Here is a 20908-nt window from a genome sequence, read left to right on the forward strand (position 1 = left end):
ACCCCCCCCCCCACACACACACACACACACACACCAAAAAAGAAAAAAGGCTCAGGCATGGCTTTGTGGTTGAGATGCTCACTTTACAACCATATGGTTTCAAGATAAGACCCACTACACAGCACTAAGTGTCCTCTGCTATAGCCATAGGCCTTGTGCATTTGGTAGACAGATAGTTAATACTTTGGAGATGATTAGTACCATGAGTGAGGACAAGATACACTTTGTGTAGGGATAGAAAGCAATTTTGGTAGAGACAAGTGATACTTTATGTAGTGCTCAGTGATTTATTAAGTTTAAAACTGCAAAAGTTTCAGAAATATATTGAAGACTAGAAACACTCATGCATATATACAAATGTACTCAGACAGACTGCTCTTTCTTTCTTTCTCTCTCTCTCTCTCTCTCTCTCTCTCTCTCTCTCTCTCTCTCTCTCTCTCCCCCTCTCTCTCTCTCTCACATACACACACAAACACCCATTAAAGAGGGTTTTCTTGCTACACGTAGAAAGCTTTGTTGAAATGTTTTGCTTGTTACACATTAATAAAATTGTAGGACAATTACTGTTAAAAACATTTTTTTTTTTTTATAAATGTAAAGTTTGTAAGATTTTCAGAGAAAATAATTTGCAATATTTAGTTTAGTTTTTCTACATTCTAAGTTCAAATCCTGCCAAAGTAAATTTCACCGTTTAACCTTCTCTGAATGATAAAATATATTCCAATCATTTAACGGACTTTATTCAGTTGATTACATCCTTCCCTCCCTCTTTCTCTGTCAGTTAGTGTCAGAAATCATTACAGAATCAATAAAGTATCAGTCAATTTAACCCTTTGCCTGTCCTGTGTGTCACTTGTGCTACACACGATATATTTCTCCTGGCAGCCATGCTTATTATATGATTCACATTCCCATTTTTTTCTTTTCTTCTTTCAACACCCTGAGTAATTTGGGACTTTTGAAAGGAAAGCTTTAGAACATGAAACAAGGGATAACTAAAAGTCTGAAAACAAGTATGGATGTTTAGGACAAACTTATGAAAATGCTTTGGACAGGCAAAGGATCACTCAAATTATTCCTTCTTCTAAATACTTGTGGGATTGGTACCTTCTGTAGTATAATTCAGCTACATCTCTGTATGGAAACTATAAACAATGGAACAGAGTCAAAAGCTTGATACACACACAACAATAGTTGTACTGTAAAACAGTTATTGGTTCATAAACAATGGAAGGAAATAAAAGACAATGTAATGTTGACATAATATATTATTCATAATAGAGTTAACTAGGCAGGAGTGGCTGTGTGGTAGGTAGCTAGCTTACCAACCACATGGTTCCGGGTTCATCCCCACTGCGCGGCACCTTGGGCAAGTGTCTTCTACTATAGCCCCGTGCCAACCAAAGCCTTGTGAGTGGATTTGGTAGACGGAAACTGAAAGAAGCCCATCGTATATATGTATATATATATATATATATATGTATGTATGTGTGTGTATATGTTTGTGTGTCTGTGTTTGTCTCTCCAACATCGCTTGACAACCGATGGTGGTGTGTTTATGTCCCCGTAACTTAGCGGTTCGGCAAAAGAGACCGATAGAATAAGTACTAGGCTTCCAAAAAGAATAAGTCCTGGGGTCGATTTGCTCGACTAAAGGCGGTGCTCCAGCATGGCCGCAGTCAAATGACTGAAACAAGTAAAAGAGTAGTAAATATTTAAATTTAGGATATACATGAATGTGTGTGTGTGCATGCGTGCATATAATGTGCAGGTAAGATTGTATGCTTATGAAATCATTGGGTTCAGGTTCCACTACATGGCGCCATGGGCAAGTGTTTTCTGCTATACCTTAGACCAACTAACACTTTGTGAATGGAATTGATTGTGTGTGTGTGTATGTATAATCATCACCATTTTAACGTCCATTTTTCCATGTTTGCATGGAATAGATGGAGTTTATTGAAACATTTTATATGACCAGATGCCCTTTCCTGTCACCAACCTTTACCAGTTTCCAAGCAAGAATAATATTTTCCCGTGGCCAGAATTGTTTTTGCGGAATATTGGAAATGAATGCAATTCATTTACAACAATCATGCAATATCAAGACAAGGAGACACAAACATACACACCCATACTTACTAATACAATAGGCTTCTTTCAATTTTCGTCTATCAAATCCACTCATAAGGCTTTGGTTAACTCAGGGTTATAGTAATAGACACTCACCCGAAGTGCTACACAGTAAGTCTGAACCAAAAACCATTTGGTTGGAGAACAATTGTGGTGTCACAGATAACTTGATCTTAATAGATTTGATTTCACTCAATAGTTACACCATCAGTAAATGCTGTTATTTTCAAAAGATCTTTCAAATAAGAATATCTTAATACACTCACACACAGATGTGTGTGTGAATTTGTGTGCATGACATCTTGTGTCTTGTCATTAACACAATACAAACAAAAAAAATGGATACCTGTTCTCAATCACCCATACTAGTGGAAAACAGGTTTGCAGCTGAAAGAGCATCTGACCTCAACAAGCTTTGTCTAAGCACTTGTCTGCATGGAATAATGAACATAGAAATTGAACAAATGAATATATATATATATATATATATAGTTACAGAAACTGTGAAGGCGCATGGATCAGTGGTTAGAGTGTCAGGCTCACAATCATGAGGTAGTGAGTTGTGTTCTTCAGCAAAACACTTTATTTCATGTTGCTCCAGTCCACTCAACTGTAGAAATGAATTGAAACATCACTAGTGCCAAGCTGTATCAGCCCCTTTGCCTTTCCCTTGGATAACATCCATGGCATGGAGAGGGGAGGCTGGTATGCATGGGCGACTGCTGGCCTCCCATAAACAACCTTGCCTCGACTTGTGCCTCAGAGGGGAACTTTCTAGGTACAATCCCATGGTCATTCATGACCAAAGGGGGTCTTTACATGTTACAGAATCCACTGCTTAATGGGTTCAAGTCCATCCTTATACACTTTACTCTATGATCCCTCTGGGATCAATTTAGTCAACTTAGCTCCTCCTCAAATGTTTCAGTTAGAAATGTTTTTGCAAAATCATGAGAGTAGATAAAATTGCCCTAGATACAATACTTTGGCAAGATTTGAACTCAGAACACTAAGGACTTTCAACATTTGTAAAGAACTAGTCATATTACTAATGTCTCTTGAAATTCATTGTTCCTTTTCTCCAAACCATGCAACCTTGTCTTAATATTTTTATTCTTTGAAAAATAAATATTATCTCTCCTCTTATTTTCCCACCTCTTCTTTTTGGCTGCTTTTCTGGATTATAGAAGGTACGTTTTAAACTTTACTTATTAATTGTTCTCTTCATTAACAATTCTGCAATTAGTCTAAATATATTCTCTCTCTTTCTCTCTCTCCCTAAATTGTGTGTAAAACATTAACTATATTCTTCTGCAATGAAATTTTAACACACATACCACAACTGTTTCCAGTTTGCCTAAGTTGGTTCTGTATTTCAGTCTAACATGATGATTGAAGTAGGAATAATAAGTCATACAAGTTCAAGTATTATTTTTATGGTTTCAATACTAGGCTATACTGCTTAATATTCTACTAGAGTTACAATACTAGATTATACTAGTAAATGTAATATTACTGGGTTACAATGCTAGGTCAAATTATTTAATGTAGTATTACTGGGGTTAAAATTCTAGGTTGCCTCTAGAAGAGAGTCATTCATAGACACCCTAAACAAACCCGGAGCAGATGAGGCCCCTCAGTTCTTTAGCTGCTCATCTAAGAGAAGGTAACTCCATAAAAATCATACATCCTTTTAATTACTGGGTTCATGGAACTTGTTGCACTAGACCAGTACAAGTTTGAAGAATGAGAAAGCGGGACTCTCTCTGCACAAACCATAGCCACTATTTTAATAGTCATTGTGTGGTCGTTCAGCAAACGAAGGCACCAGCAACCAATATACTTTAATTCATAAGTTCAGTGGCAACAGGGCAAAGAGGTGATGAGTACAGGTAAAGGACACTACAGGAAGTGTTCAGTCTTGACTCTGCACACAGGCAGCCATAAGATGATGGTTGTTATTAAGCTATGTCTTGTTAAAATCTCTCTCATTGAAGTAACAAGAGAGTCCACCACAATTCTAGGTTAAAGTAGTTAATTTAAGGATATGTTACAATATGTTACTATTAGAGATCTGAAAAATCATCATAGCAACAATGACTTGTAATTACTTGGAAGAATAATTACAAAACAATTCATATTATTCTTGTTGTTGTTATTATTATAAGCCAATTTAACCACTCCTGTCCTTAATAATTAGTGGTTTTCTGTTAATGTTAGAAATCAGTAGTAATGTGTAAATAACTGAATATATATTGAACTCCAGTTTGTTGCATCATAGGTTCAACTTATGCTGTAGGCGCTATTATTCCATTTTGTCATTGGGCAAATACACAATAGGTTATTTGGTTTTCAAAATTGGCTTACAACTTTACTACAGTATCCTTGTTTTTGAGTGCACTGATATGGTAACAAATGTTATCATTTAATATATTCAGAAGTCAAACAAATTTCTCTCTCTTGCATTAATGTTAATTAGACAATCTTTTTGTAAAGTCACTTTTAATGAATGAGTTTCTTGAATAATCTCTGTGATTCCATTCATATTATTTTTGATATACTTGGCGGTGGATTGGTAGAATTAGTAGAGTGTCGGACAAAATACCTTGTGGTATTTTGTCATGTCCCTTTACTTTCTTATTTCAAGACTCACCAAGCCTTTTATCCCTCTAGCAGTCAATAAAGTACCACTGATGTGCTGGACTCAATTTCCTTGACTTTTTCCATGCCCCTGCCCAACTTTTCTGGCTCTGTGCCAACATTACAAATTGTTGTTGTTGTTATTATTATTATTATTTCTTTGTTTTCTTTACCAATTTCTATTGCGCCAAAAGCTAACCAATATGATTTCTTGTTTTTTCTGCATGCAGAAGGCGATTGCCCTGGCCAAGGTTTTTACTCTGTTTGTTTCTAGATTATTGTCAACCTGCTTCTAGCCATGTGCTGTTGTACCCGCTTCATGCTGACACATTTCCACCATCACTGTCACCAACCACTTTCAACTACACCAAATCTGCACCCTTCTCACCATATATTTGCTCTTGTGTCTGCATGTAGAAAAAGTGATATTTATGCAATGAAACAAAGGTGCCCAGTCTAAATCCAGCTGGCAGGCACATTTATATAGGGACTACAGATGAGTGGTTCCAGTGTTGGAACCACATATTGATAGTATTTGTGTATCTACCAGAAGTGAAGTATTTGTGTAGTGATCCAGCCCAAATGTTCTATCTGTTTTATGCTCAAACTGACTAAATCTGGCATATCAAGCCTATCTTACAATGTCTTTCTAAAAATAAACAATCACATCATTGAAATCTCATATTTACAGGATAATACTTGATTAATTCAAAACAATATGGATAAATAAGAATTTAATAGAGTAAACTGTATGCTAAATGGTTTAAAGGTACTTGTGTAGGGACACATAGGAAAGATACTTGTGTAGATAATGTGTTTATGAAAAATTTAATGTAAATGATATAAAGCATAAACATAAATTTGAAAGAACAGCTCCCCCCCTCCCCCATGGCTCACCAACAGCAGGTGTTGAATCAATTATCTGGTGTTTACTGGCCAAGTAAGAATTTGTAGTGACATGCTTCACTAACCATCATTTTTTAATCATGTAGCTACCATTTGCCATGTAACCACTCTAGTTACATAGTTCATATCCCATTAATAAGGACCATTTCTCTGTTTTAGTTTACATCAAATTGATATCCATAATATCAGGCACATTGTTATGCAATAATCTTCAGTTCAGTCATGCCCCTTCCCTTTTTTTGTGTTTTCATATATTATGAAATGTAATTATGGCACTAATGAAACGAATTCTAAACAAATTGCTTTAGCTGTTTTTGGCTGATTCTTAGTGGCCAATATTCCATGACTACTATGAAAAAAAAAAGAATGAAGGCCATATAATGGTGAGAGGATGCAGAATTGGTTAATCTTGTGTGTGCACATATGTGTTTGTGTGTCTGTTAGTCCAGCAGAAACAGACAGTGGAGTTAACATTTCTAAAGAACAACCAGCATTGAATGATAAATATTGCTGCCCTAAACACTTCTGGGTTGATATCTATATCACATCCACATTCCTTAACATGTCACCATTTACAGTATTGTCTTCTTCTGTTTGGATAGATCTCACTGTCTGTAACTGTTCAGCTAATAACCACACAAACACACATGCACACACATAAATACACATTCACACAATTATGCATTCATAAATACACACATTTGTTCATTATTTAAATTTATTTGCTTGCCTTTGTTTAGTGTAATTTTTGTTTTTTAATTATTTCTTGTATCTTTGTTTAAATGAAGACCTTTTGTGGTAATTCTCATTCTTTAATAAAGGTTAATGACAATAATTATGATGAACTAATGCTAAGCACCATAGTGTTAGGCTGAAGCTCCAAGCAAATTATTTGTACAGCTTAGTTTTTATTCCTGGTTGTAGCTACCTTTGCTTCATTTATTCAGTTTTGGAAAAGACATGAATGCCACATCTAGAATTTTCCTCACCTTCTTTGTTACCATTGTAAGATATTTCTCTTTGAGAAATTCTACCTGATGAATAAATACCTTACAAAGTGAGTCGAAGACACAATTTTTTTTTCTTTAAAATCTGTAATGTACACCTGCTCAGCTGTTGTTGATTAAAAGTACTTACATGAGGCCATAGATGTACCTGCACAGGTACATAGTAATTATTTGTATAAGATCACAGATTAAAGGTATCTGTGTAAGGCCCTGAGATTAAAGACACTTATGAAGCAACCAGTGGTGAAAGGTTTTTGTGTACTGGCCACAGTTTGAGTATATGTGTAAAGGTACCTATCTTGGGACCACATAAAATATATTTTTGTAGGACTACACATTAAAGGTACTGGTGTATAAGTTACATATTAAAAGTTACTTTTGCAGTACCACTTATTAAAAGCATATATAAAGCACCCAGCATACAAAAATCCCTGCTTAAAATGCTAGTGAGTAGATCATAGTATTGTAGTTTGTTTTTAAATGCCTCTCTGCTTGTAGGAGCAACTAAATACCCTGTTATCTATTACTAATATTGCCTATTGATTACTGTTGAAGCCAACAAGTTGTTTCATAGAATTCACATTTACTCTTTGTTGCATTAACTGGAGTACTACTCACATTTTCTTTTTCTTCCTCATCTTTGGAATGAAGGTTCCACAAAGACATCCACCTCCTTTAAAGATTCCAGGTTGTAGATTTGTTGAGATGTAAATTGAATTTTATGAATATTGTTATTTATCATTCATGTTAAAGACACCAAAGTAGCAGAAGCAGGGTTATGATATTTAGTGACATTTCTTTTACATTTATAATTAGCCAACTCCTACAAGTTTGTATAGGATTTTTCCCCAACAGAGTTAGAAATCATGACTAGCATAATTCCATTTGTATCAATATTCTTAAATGATGAAGAATATTATTTTGAAATGGAGGATTGACTGACATGTTGTCCTCTAGGATTTATTGCCATTTTACGTTATGAGTCCAAATTCCACCAAAGTCAACTTTACCCCTCGTATTTCTGGGTTGGTAAAATAAAACACAGTGGGGATGATAAACTAATGTACTGGCCATATTTTGGGCTCAATTCACTCAAATGCATACTTCTTACAAAAACGTCTGGCCTTACACCTTATGTTAGAAATTATTAGGCGTCCATGTCATCAAATTATATTTAACTGTTTATCATATATATTGTTTTTTCCCTGCTCTCTCTGTTTCACCAGCTTCATCTCTAGATTACAATGTGCCATTCTCTTCATTTTTGCTTTTTCTATATTTGGTTTATGTATCTTCTTCAGAACAACATAGTCTTCCTAAGTTTGTCTCTGTATATACATAGATAGCTGTGTGCATGTGTGAGTGTGTGTATGTGTGGTTTTGTAATGTGTGCACCCAAACTCAGTCGCATGCACCAACATACACACATGCCAATATGTGTTCATTTATTTCATCACCTTTTCCTCTTCTTTAGTCACAGTGTTTGGAAATGTTTAATTACAGCTTAATTCTGTTAATTACGACACCAATTTTTCATTTCAAATCTTTATTTTGTTTGTTTTTAATTTTTTTATTTTTTAGTATATTTCACTTACCCACCATTTTGCTGAATCTCTTAATATTTCTCTAAATAGTTCTTCAAATGTTGGAATGCCAAATTTCATACTTCCATGCCCACCACCTCATAACACTCTTTTGCAATCCTGTTGACTTGACACTGTATTTCCACTCAGTATTTGAATGTTTGTAGTGTAGATAGCCATGCTACCTGATCTTATCATTGTTATTATTATTCATTTATTATTATTATTATCATTATTATTATTATTATTAATGCTTATAATACACAAGCAACAGGTTATCAGTTACTTTTCATAGTTGTATCATGTCATTATTTTGGAAATCCTGCCAAAATTATGACATACACAACATCAGAGACAGCTTTTTTTTTTTGGTTTTTTTTTTTTTCTCCCCTTCTGTTGTCGTGTATGCTAGAAGATGAAGAAACGCAATGGGTTGAGAGACATGCAATCAGTCCAACCCTTGTTAGCATGGATAAAATGGATGTCAAATAATGATGATACTATCACTTTGTTTTATTATGAAATGCATGTATTTCTGATATTGGATGGAATTATATATATACTTTTTTAATTTCTTTACTTTCTTATCAAAAACTTAACATTAAATTAGAAATTTGTAAATAACTAATGTAACAAACCCCTCAAAAAAATGTTTGAAACTAAATGTAAAAAAAAGCATTTTATTATTGAGAATAACAATAAAATTATAAGGAAAATACTTATAAAATTTATAATTTAATTAATTTGTCTTCCCATGCATGAATAAAGTTAATTCAGTTTGTTTTTAATTAATTAAAATCTAATGTTTCTTGCTATCATCTCTACTGTAGTTTGATGTGTGTTGTATCAAAGTTAAGAACAAAATTGTCTATTTTCTCTGTGTGTGTTGTATGTGTGGTTTCATCAACATTCTAGCTGGATTTTCTTATTGCATGCCTCATAGGTCCTCCTGAGAAGAAACCAGGTAACCAAAATGTTAACTGTGGTTGTGTTGTGGTTATCATGTTCATTTTATGCCATATCTGTGTGTTCTTCATCACCTCTATAGTATCTTCTCACCAAAATGCATTCAACTGTAATACTATTATAATAGGAGGTCATTTCTTCAAATGTAACATTAGTTTTCTGACCACTGTCAGCCTGTGTGCAACCAGTGCATTCCTTAATTCTCTGAGGTTTAGCAACCATTTATATCTATCATCAACCAAATTACAAAACCTGTTTATAGTCATTTGATCTATTAGAAATAAAAGTCAAATCTCCCTCAAATCCTACTTTAAAATATAAAAGGGGCACATTATATAATGTATATATCAACTATGCTCGGAAAGAAAAAACAGAATAATTACAGCTGAAAGGTTTTTGCTTAAGAATAATAAACAATAGTAAATATATTATAGTTTAAGTATATTCTATAGGGCAGATTGATTTATGGTTAGAAATAGCAGCCAAATGTTTCTGTCTTTAATCACATTGAATAATGTAGTTCAGGTAAATTGCCTGAATAAAAGATATAGTCATAGCTAGGGTATCATTGATCATTCGCCTATTGGATCAGGACTGATCTGAGGCTAAACAACAGCTACTACCACCTACCATGCAGTACATGTGGTTATAACTGGAGCATCTTTGATTTACTGGATCTGGGCTGGCTTTATGTCAAACACCATCACCTACCACTCACTGCACATCATCATAATCATCATCATATGTCCATTTTTCATGTTGGCATTGGTTGGTCATTTTAGCAGGATCTGGTGAGCTGCATGGCAGCATTGAACTCCAGTGTCAGCTTTGGCATGGTTTTTACTGCTGGATGCCCTTACTAACACCAACCACTTTACAGGGTGTACTGGGTGTTTTTTGTTCCAACAGCAAGAAGGAAAAAGGAAAGAGCTTCCTTTACTAAATGGAGTTTAGTGTTTGAGAGGAAAAGAAGGGCAACTGATCTATGCCAGGTGTTGAGAAATAAAAGTGTGATGGAAAGCCCAGTTGTCTTGTTATAGAGGAAATACAAAGCTATCCTGTTTTATATAAGGATGGGTGAGAGTAGCTGGAAAGAAGATATAGATGGTGGTGATGAGATGCCAGAGCATTTCAATGTGAGTATAAGAAAAGATATAGCCAGGAGAGAGGAGTAGTTTCATAAGCATGTGAGGGGAGAGTAATTGGTGGGTAGAGATAAATATAGTGAATACATACCATTCATTGACATTTTCATTTGTTAACTTGATGACATCAAAACCTTAAATTGCTTTTCATTGTATAACCTCACATTCAAATACAGTTGAATGAATTTTAATTTTGTGTCTCTGCTGTATGTAACAACTATTGCCAGGTCTGTATTACTGTTGTTGGTGAATCTCACAACAGTTTAGTGTTTCTGCTGTATGTAACACCTATTGCAAGGTCTGTGTTACTGTTGTTGGTTTATCTCACAACAGTTTTGTATCTCTGCTATATCGTAGCAGCTGTTGTAATATCTGTATTACTGTTGTGATGTTTGTATAGCAGCTGTTGAGAGCTTGTGTTACTGTTGTTGGTATATCTCGCAACAGTTAAGTTGTATATGTTAATGTGTTTCACATAAATTGTTAGCTGTGTTGTTACTATGTATGTCACAACTGTTGTGAGTGTATGATAATCTCTCTTAACAGTTCTATGTATGATTTAGTATGTCTCAGTTGTTCTTAGGTGTTCGGTTGATAGTCTCTCACAATTGTTGTTAGGTATATCATTTTATAGTCTTTCACCAATTGTTGTTGGATATGTCATTTTATAATTTGTCACAGAATTGTTAGGTCTATGATTTTAATATCTGTCTCACAATTGTTGTTAGGTGTGTCATTTTATATATAATCTGTTTCACAGTTGTTGTTAGTTCTATGATTCAATAGTCTCCCAGAAATGTTATTAGGTGTCTAATTCTCACAAATGTTTGCGTTCCAGTGTTCATCTTGCATGATATTAGGTTGTGCTGTTATGCGTGTGAGCTACCGTCAAGCTATGATGTTGTGATGTTAATCACGATTTGTCTTACGTCTCTTAGCAGACATTCGCAATTGTTTTTGCCGTTTCCAACTGCAAATGGAAAGGTTTCTCAGATACAAATGTGATCTGTAATTTCCTAAAATCTCTCAATCTTTGACGAGTTGTAAAACAACTTATCAAAGATTAGTGGTAAAGAAGAGGCAGGTATTGTATTTTACTGTGAACAATTTAGTGCAAAATCTAGTCTTCTTAGATGGTGCTACTCCACATGTATTTCTAGAACAGAGGAGGCACTAATGCCTGTTGTCTCCATAGTGTACCACTGGTGTTTGTAATCTCCATTGTACACCACTGGTATCTGCTGTCTCTGTAGTACACAATTGTTTACTGTTTCCATGGTGCATCACCTGTTTTCTCTGTCCAGTTCATTATTGTAGATTCATATTAATCTTTCTATTGGAACATTATTTTATTCCACTTTTATTAACCAATGTTGTCTCTGCTGTAATTCATTTGAAATAAATTTCTCTCTCTCTCTTTCTCCCCGCTATAATTCTTGCTGACCATTTCCATTATGCTGGCCATTTATAGCAAACAACAACATTAGATACTTTTTCTGTTTTATTTTCTTTTCTCTCATTTTTATCTTGATGGAATCAAATTTATTAATTTGCCTCAGACAAACATTTTACGTCTGGTTAATATTACTTTTTAAATTAGAACTATCTTTCGGATTAGTGTTTCCATGAAAATTTACCTTAAATCTTCAATATTTTCATTTTTATTGTTATTTTGTATTTGTATTACACAATTTTCTACTACTACTGCTACTTCTATTATTATTATTGTTATTAGTATTATCATTATTACTACTACTACTACCACCACCACTACCACCACCAACACCACTACTATTCTTACTATTTTTCCATTTCCTTTTCAGAATTCTTAATGTATAAATCCTCTTCTTCTTTTCAATGTTTTCTTAATTTCTTGAACATTGGCAAGTACAACAATGCATTGATGCACATCTCACTCAGTTCTCTCAGATTCTCTCACAAATATTTACTTAATTCCTTCTTAATCTTAGCATGTTGTCTTTAAGTCTGTTCATTCTTTTCCAACAGATTTTGATTGGTAGATCCTAAAACTGGATGGATTCACTCTCCATCATTTCTTTTGGAATTGATATAACTTAAAATCTCTGGATCACTTCTAAAATTGGTCTTGTGGATCCATGTTGAAATTGATTTTTGTGGATAAGAGTTAAAACTGGTTTCAGTGGATTTGGCTAAAATCAGATTCTGTGAATCTGTGTCAATATTAAATAGTCCTTGCACTAGAATGTTGAATGGATTGTTTATTTAACTATTCAGATTCCTTAGTTCTCGGATATTAACATTTCTGAATGTGAAGATACTCAACTCTATCAGACAAACATGAAACTACCTTTTCCTTGCTCTGCTATTATGGAAGAGAAAATGTATGTCACTGCACATTGTCAAGACTGTTAAGTGTCATAAATGCTTCAGTTTAGTTCCTTGTGATCCATTTCAGGATTTAAATAAAAAATTTAAAATAAATTTGATCCATTCTGAGCCAAGTCAATCAATCAACTGTACCAACTCCTATAAATCTAGTCTTGTGCCTAGACAAGAAACTAAAGTGGTAAGCTGGCAGAATCATTAGCATGCCGGGCGAAATGCTTAGCGGTATTTCATCTGCCACTACACTCTGAGTTCAAATTCCGCCAAGGTCAACTTTGCCTTTCATTCTTTTGGGGTGAATAAAATTAGTACCAGTTGCATAATAATCAACTAGTCCCCTCCCCTAAAATTTCTGTCCTTGTGCCTATATAGAAGGATTATTATCATTGTTATTATTATCAAGGTAGTGGGCTGACAGAATTGTTAGCGCACTGGCCAAAACACTTAGCAGCATTTCATCTGCCTTTACGTTCTGAGTTCAAATTCTGCCATGGTTGACTTTGCCTTTCATCCTTTTGGGGTCAATAAATTAAATACCAGTTGAAGATTAGGGTTGATGTAATCAACTCCCCCCCCCTCCCACAAATTTTTGGTCTTGTGCCTTTAGTAGAAAGGATTATTATTACCACCACCACAAGCTGGCAGAATCATTAGCATGTCAGACAAAATGCTTAGTGGCGTTTCATCCATCTTTACATTCTGAGTTCAAATTCCATCAAGGTTGACTTCGCCTTTCAGGGTTGATAAAAGATAAAATAAGTACGAGTTGAACACTGGAGGGTGATGTAGTCAACTTACCCCCTCCCCCAAACTCGCTGGCCTTGTGCTAAAATATGAAATCATTATTATTATTAACACTTTCTCTTATAGGTACAAGGCCTGAAATTCTGGGAGAGGGTGCTGGTTGATTACTTTGACCCCCAGTGTTCAACTGGTATTTATTTACGTTATTTACATTTGAAGGGTATTTGTCCTCATCTTGTTTGTTTGTTGTTAACACGTTTCGGTTAATATACCCTCCAGCCTTCATCAGGTGTATTGGAGAAATTTCGAACCTGGGTTCTCATTCCTAAGGTATTTTTTGATGTTATTATTATCATTATTCAGGTTACTGCCTGGAATCAAACTCAGAATCTTGGGGTTAGTAGCCTGCGCTCTTAACCACTACGCCATATGCCCGTGGGCAATTATGGAGTGAATTTTAGGGCTTATAAATCTAATATTTCCCATATGCTATTCATATCTGCACTCGGACTGCTTAGGAGGTTGTTGTGTCCTAGCATATGTACTGCTTCTTTTAGTTTTCATATTTTCCAGTGGTGTTCTCTATTATTTTAACTTCATCTCACAGGGAGGGGTGGTCTCCATTTCATCCCTGCATAATAATAATATCGCAAAAATACCCCAGGTTCGAAATTTCCCCTGTTCACCTGATGAAGGCTGGAGAGTATATCAGCCGGAACATTGTGTTAACTACAAACAAGATGAGAACAAATATCCGTCAAATGTAGATAATGTACATAATTCCTCTTCTCTTAAATATAGAACTGATATTTATTTCATCAACCCTGAAAAGGTGAAAAGCTAAGTTAATCTTGATTGAATTTGAACTCAGAATATAAAGACAGATGGAATGCTGTTGCTGCTAAATTAATAGAATTGTTAGTATATCAACCAAAATGCTTAGCTGCTTTCTTCCAGCTTCACATTCTGAGTTCAAATTCCACTGAAATCTTTGCCTTTTATCCTCTCAGGGTCCATAAAATAGGTACGAGTTGAGCACTGGGGTGTATGTAATCGACTTGTCCCCTCCTCCTCAAAGATGTCGGGCTTTGTGCCTAGAGTAGAAAGAATTTATTACTATTAATAATGCTAGAATATTAATTAACTATCATTTGTCTGTGCTCATATTTCATCGTAATTGACAGTGCATTTCATTCTTCCAGGGTCAATGAAATAACTAGCAATACTTATTCTGTTCACAAATCTAAAACTTGGTGTCAATGTGAGAAACAGAAATCATTAAGATAGTTAATTTCCACAGAGATATGTTATATTGCAGGAATTAGAGTTTGAAGAGACTACATAATATAATAGGAAACGGTTGATGTCAGTTTGTCTGTTCATTGGTCTGCTTGTAGCAGCAGCTTACTGTTATCGGCTTCAGTAACATTTGTGATGATGGTAGATCACTGAAGGCTTGGTGACATATCAAGCATTTAAGACCCTTCTGAATTCTCATGAGAGGTGAGAGCTACCTGCTTGCCTGCAGAATGATAGGCTGCCTGGAAAACTACTTAAGTGCAATTTCTCATGGATCTGTGAACCAAATTACCTTTAGTTCTTCAAACTACCGGCTTCAAAGTATTCCTTCTGCACTAATTAAGTTTGGAACACACTTCCTCTTCATTTCACTGAATACAGGGTTTTTAAGATTAGATCTTCAGATGAAAGCTGTATTTCATTTGAACCATTTAGAGAGTTGTGGGGGTTGGGATAAGATCAGTGATGATTTAATGTGTAGAATTATTAAAACATGACAGAAATATTGGGTGTCAAAAGATATAGATGTCATATCAATGGACATTTAGCTTAGTTCTGTGGCTGAATGTACATAGCTTTATCCATACACACACACACACACACTCTCTCTCTATCTCTCTTTCTCTCTCTCTCTTTCTCTCTCTCTCTCTCTCTCTCTCTCTCTCTCTCTCTCTCTCTCTCTCTCTCTCTCTCTCTCTCTCTCTCTCTCTCTCTCTCTCTCACACACATTTGGTTAACACGTAAAACACCTTTTAATGTTAACAAAAGTATGTCACATGTTCCAACTAGATGTTTTTGTTTTCTTTTTTTACCAGCTCATTGAATTGGTTAAGAGGTTGTGTTGAAGGAAAACAGTATCACTATTTCCATAGCGTCTGTCTCCCTTATGATTGTTATTAATTATGATGTACTTGCTGTCAAAATACACGTCTTCCATGTGAAATAGTTTTGTCTATATATTTCTGGACTTCATTCAGCATGTCATCATCACATGCAAGAAACATTGATAAACAAACCATATGTTTACACACATACATGTTCTTTAAAAAAAAACTCCATTTAACATTGCTAAATGTTATTATGTACTGTAAATTGCTATATTCACTGTTGACAATGATCAATAATTTTTACCTTCATAAGAAATTTATTTAAATAATTGTCATTAGGAACTTTATTAAAAACCCAGAAACTAACCATCTAAAAACCATCATTCTATTTATATATTTCTGAATGACTATTGTTTATTTTTGTTGTTTTCTCTGTTTTTTTGTTCTTTTTTTTTTTATTAACCATCTGTAAAAACTTCTCATCCAGCTCTTTCTTTGACTCTGTCTTTTAACACACAACCAACTATTTGTCTCTCCTACAATCAATTTGATCCTATCTCATTACTACAGGTGGATTAGCCAGTGATAGTAGGGAAGGTAGTCTTCGTAAGTAATATCTTCCTTCAAGTTTATCCAAACATTCATGGGACAAGTCTTTTTACTTTTCTGTTTTCTTTTTAATTTTCTGTTTCCTTTTCTGTAAAGCTTGCTCCAGGCTCTGGTGTCTGTTGTCCTTCTTATACATCTCTGCCACTCTTATCTTGCTTCTCATCATCTCTTTTCTCTCTGCCAATGTCGCAAGAAGGATTAAGGATTACCATGTTAACACCTCCAAAATCATGGAATCATTTTCAATGTCTTGTGGTTCCACAAATGTACAGCTTCATAACAGTTTCACAGCCCATTACAGAATTAGTCATGGTAACCCATTTGTTAAGGGTCTACTCTAGCCCTGACCCCATTGACCCCATTCTTAATTTCTTTTCACATCAAAAAATAGCAACAACATCAACAAATTTGTTTTTGTTTTGCTTTTTTTTTTCTGTATATTTGTAGTCCTTAAAAGACGGATCCCATCCAGTAGAGGTAAGACCCTGGTGAGCTGAGTCTCAGACCTAGCTTTAAGTTGCTGTTGTAGCAGTTTCACTTCACGTATCTTACTAATTCTCTTGGTCATCACATATTCTTGCTTCTCCTTCTTTCTCTCACTGAGAATGTGTGGAGGAGAGGGTCTGCAATGAAGTAGAAGTAAGCTTTGTGGTTTCAGTTCCCTGTTGTATCCACTTCACTTACATCACAAATGTTTTGGGGAAAGACATGAAAGCCATCACATCACAACATGCAATATTTCTTATTTCTTCCTTACAATCTCAAAAGTATTGCTTGCTTAAGGACTTTTCTTTTAATGTGCAGGTTCAGGATTAAGGATATTTTGTGAACCTTCACTCAACAAATATTTAATTTGGTTGACATCAAAAGTCACTTATTAAACATAATGGAATGTTAAAGTTAGAATGCTTTAAAATCTGATTGTGATGTTATTTTGACGTGGATCAGAGGAATTACTTATGACTTTGGCAGTCAATAGGCACATAAAGGTACATGGTTCAGTGTTTAGAGTGTTGGGCTCACAATCATGAGGTAGTGAGTTCAATTCCTGAATTGGGCTGTGTTGTGTTCTTGAGTAAGACACTTTATGTGATGTTGCTCCAGTTCACTCAGCTGTAGAAATGATTTGTGATGTCACTGGTGCCAAGCTGTATCGGAGAGGGGAGGCTGGTATGCATGGGTGACTGACTGCTGGTCTTCCATAAACAACCTTGCCCAGACTTGTGCTTCAGTGGGTAACTTTCTAAGTGCAGTCCCATAACTGAAGGGGGTCTTTATGGCAGTCGATACACTTTATCTAATCTTAGATTTTCATTCCTTGTTATTGCCATTTAACTTCATTTGCATTCCTAATTCTTTTGCAAAATGCTTGAATATCACAAAATCTCATTCCTGTTCTCCTCAGGTGGTGTGTATATTTACATCATTATATAGTTGATATTGAAATATATACACATACACATCTAACAGTATATGTATGTACCCTGCGTAGGTATATAATACATTGATACACATGCTTTCTCATTCACTCATGCATTATACACGCTTTTTCACTCACAGGTTGAATTTCTGTCAACCCATATACGGCCATCTGCACTAATGCAAAATTTATGAGTTTGCTCACAGGTTGAGCATTTGTTGTCTCACCTGGGAAAGAAATGCTGTGTTGGTTGCTTCTTGCAACTTTCTACAGATTTGCTCTGCTTTGTGAAAGCTCCATCATAAATGATCCGTCTTCACGTGTGATGATCATCCAACTACAATTACCAATTACATTAATGAAGCATTTTTGCAAACTTCATTTATCTTCATCTTTTTTTTTTCTTTTACATGTTTCAGTCATTAGACAACAGCCATGCTGGAGCATGACTTTGAAAGGTTTAGTCAAACAAAATGCTCCCCATTTTTTAAAAAGTTTTATTCTTTAAGTCTATCTATTTCTTTTTGCTGAACCACTAAGTTTTGGGGATGTAAACAGACTAACTCCTGTTGTCAAGCATTGGAGGTGGGGGTCAAACAAGTGCATGCACACACATATACACACAACAGGTTTCCACACAGTTTCTATCTACCAAATTCAATCGCAAGGCATTAATCGGCCCAGAGCTATAGTAGAAGATGCTTACCCAAGGGGCCATAAAGTGGAACTGAACCTGATGCCACATGATTGCAAAGCAAGCTTCTTAACCACACAGCCATGCTTCTACCTGAATGTGTATCTCTGAAACAACTCTTTTGTCATCATTATTGTTGTCGTAAATGTTGATGATGAAAATGAAACCCGTAAAAAAATGGGTATGACAACTGCATTCAGTTTGGTTGTTGGTCTCAGAGTATGGAATTTCATAGATCCACATTTTACACAACCAAAAATTCTATTGATGTATTTTAGCCAATGATGAATCTCTTTACCAGTATCTGTGTTCTGTGACAGGTGACTGGCTGGACCAGGTTCCTTCTTGTTGTGTGTTTGTTGAAACAACACCTTCATATGTATTAGTAATTACAGGTTTTCTGCCAAAGTTGCACTAACCTGTGGTATCATCTGCACATTGATGTAGTTCAGTTACTAATGTAGTTGTGGTTTTTGTCCTGTTGTTAAGCAAGAGTGGAATGGCTTGCCATTTCTGCAGTACGAGTTTAACTATAGTCAGTACAAACATAGTGAAGAGAAAGATGAAAGGTGTGTGTGCGTATATATATATATATATATATATATATATATGCATGCACACATTAGGTAGATAGATACTTAATACATGCATCCACACTATGAAGTTGAATATATGATAGAGACAATTACAAAATATATTCTGACCAGTCTCCTGAAAAAGTTGAAGAGATCCCAACTACTCCATGCATCACAGTAATGCCACCCTATTGCCATTCTCACTGCTACCATTGTCATCCTTCACCTTTCATGCGACACTTCCTGCACATACCATCTTATTGTCTGTATCACCAGCTACTGTCTGATCACCTCAGCTAAACTTCACCACAAGCAATATTTTGTTCTATCTATCTGTTGGTCTATATAGCTAACTATCCATCTGTATATGTTGGTCTATCCATCAACATTTCTCTCTTGATCTCTTTATATATGTCATTCTGTCTATATAACTTTATATCAGTCTATCTTCCTCTGTCTGTATCTGTTATGCTTCTTTCTCTCTATCTTTTCTCCCCCCCCCCCCGCTCTCTCCTGTTACATATGTCTTAAAGATATTTACTTTTATTTAATTCATGTGCTATATATTTATATTAATTTAACTAGCACCTAGGTTTTTCCCTTTAACAGCTTGTTAAGCCACTGGGGCAAAACTTGAGGTCCCAAGACAAATCAATATAATCAATAAATTTCACTCTTTGAATAAATGCTTTTGTTTTTCAACAAGCCAATTCACTATACCAAATGACATATATGTGCAAATATATATACACATGCACGCAAGCTTGGCACCAAGAATATTTAGCAAAGAGTGAAGCTGAAAGTAAGAATTTTGCAAACGTTCCGTGACATAACAATCAGATATATGAAGTAGTCTGGATTACAAGGCTGCATGGGAGGAAATGGATGTCATTGGAGAGAAGGGTGTGTATGGAATGATGTTGGGTAAAAACTTGCAAGAGGTTGTTGAATGCATGGGAGAAAGACCGTTCAACAAAATTGCCCTCAGCCTCATTAGTGGCCCTGATGTGGGAGAGAGCAGAATCTCATTGAAATATGCTTGCACCCATCCACTTCCTTGATTCAGTACTTGACTGCTGGTAGAAGCATCTATCATGAGATCCTGCTGGAAAAGAAGTGAATGGCATAACATGGCCCTTCATTGTTCATAATCCTCAGAACTATTAGAGACCAGGGCAGATCAGTGTGCATCATCATGGACACATCTATGGGTCCATATAGAGCTTCCTATCACAACTCCAGTTCACCTTCTGGTTCTGGTCAAAGTTTTCATTAGAGAACCTAGAGGAGGATTGTGTTTAGCATTCATTTTGACTGGATCTCAAAATTTTCCTGGATTCTACTTCAAAGTGATGGCCCTCATCAACCTACTGGGATCGTTATTGATGATGTCCTGGACCTGTTGGACAAATCTGGCCATCTTGACATTGAATGACTGTTGAGAATGTGTCTTTTTATTGGTCACAAATGTCACAAGCCCTTGCTCAATGAAGAACCCATCCATGTTCTGCTAGTGATCTCTGAGTCAACAGGGTTGGCAGCTAAAGCCATGAACGCAAAGTAGCTTTTCATTTTCTTTGTCATATTAGAATTTGCCTTGTTGATGCTAACACCTGGAAGAGAAATTTGAAACATTCTGTGTAACAGTTTATTTTGTCTTCCATTTATGGCTGGCTAAATTTTGTTCATAAAAAACTCGGTACATCCTACACATATCTATACCTACTTCTCTCTATATATGTATGTCCCTCTCTCTTTGTTTCTTTTCTCATTTTGTTTTTTGCCTTTCTGTTTGTTTTTTTTTATCCTTTCTCTTTATATTCAGCTTCATTTTCCATGTCCATGTATAATTTGGTATATTTTAATGTATAAAGTAAATAAAGCGATATAGACAATGTATATGTAACTGTTGTGTGTGTGAATGTGATCTATGGATGTAATTTATTATATATATATATATATATATATATATATATATATATAAAGCATGTAT

At 35.2% G+C, this 20908-nt stretch overlaps 1 protein-coding gene across 1 annotated transcript in view; it reads left to right on the forward strand.

The window, feature by feature from the left end:
* LOC106876507 (disks large homolog 1) overlaps window positions 1-20908 on the forward strand; it is a gene marked incomplete in the record, with an annotated part of 700185 nt that overhangs the window by 668496 nt on the left and 10781 nt on the right. The window contains 1 exon segment of the mRNA XM_052974679.1: window positions 16188-16223. Coding sequence (XP_052830639.1) covers window positions 16188-16223 — 36 coding nt within the window.

This window comes from Octopus bimaculoides, chromosome 19, assembly GCF_001194135.2.
Source record: "Octopus bimaculoides isolate UCB-OBI-ISO-001 chromosome 19, ASM119413v2, whole genome shotgun sequence".
Taxonomy (NCBI): Eukaryota; Metazoa; Mollusca; class Cephalopoda; order Octopoda; family Octopodidae; genus Octopus; species Octopus bimaculoides.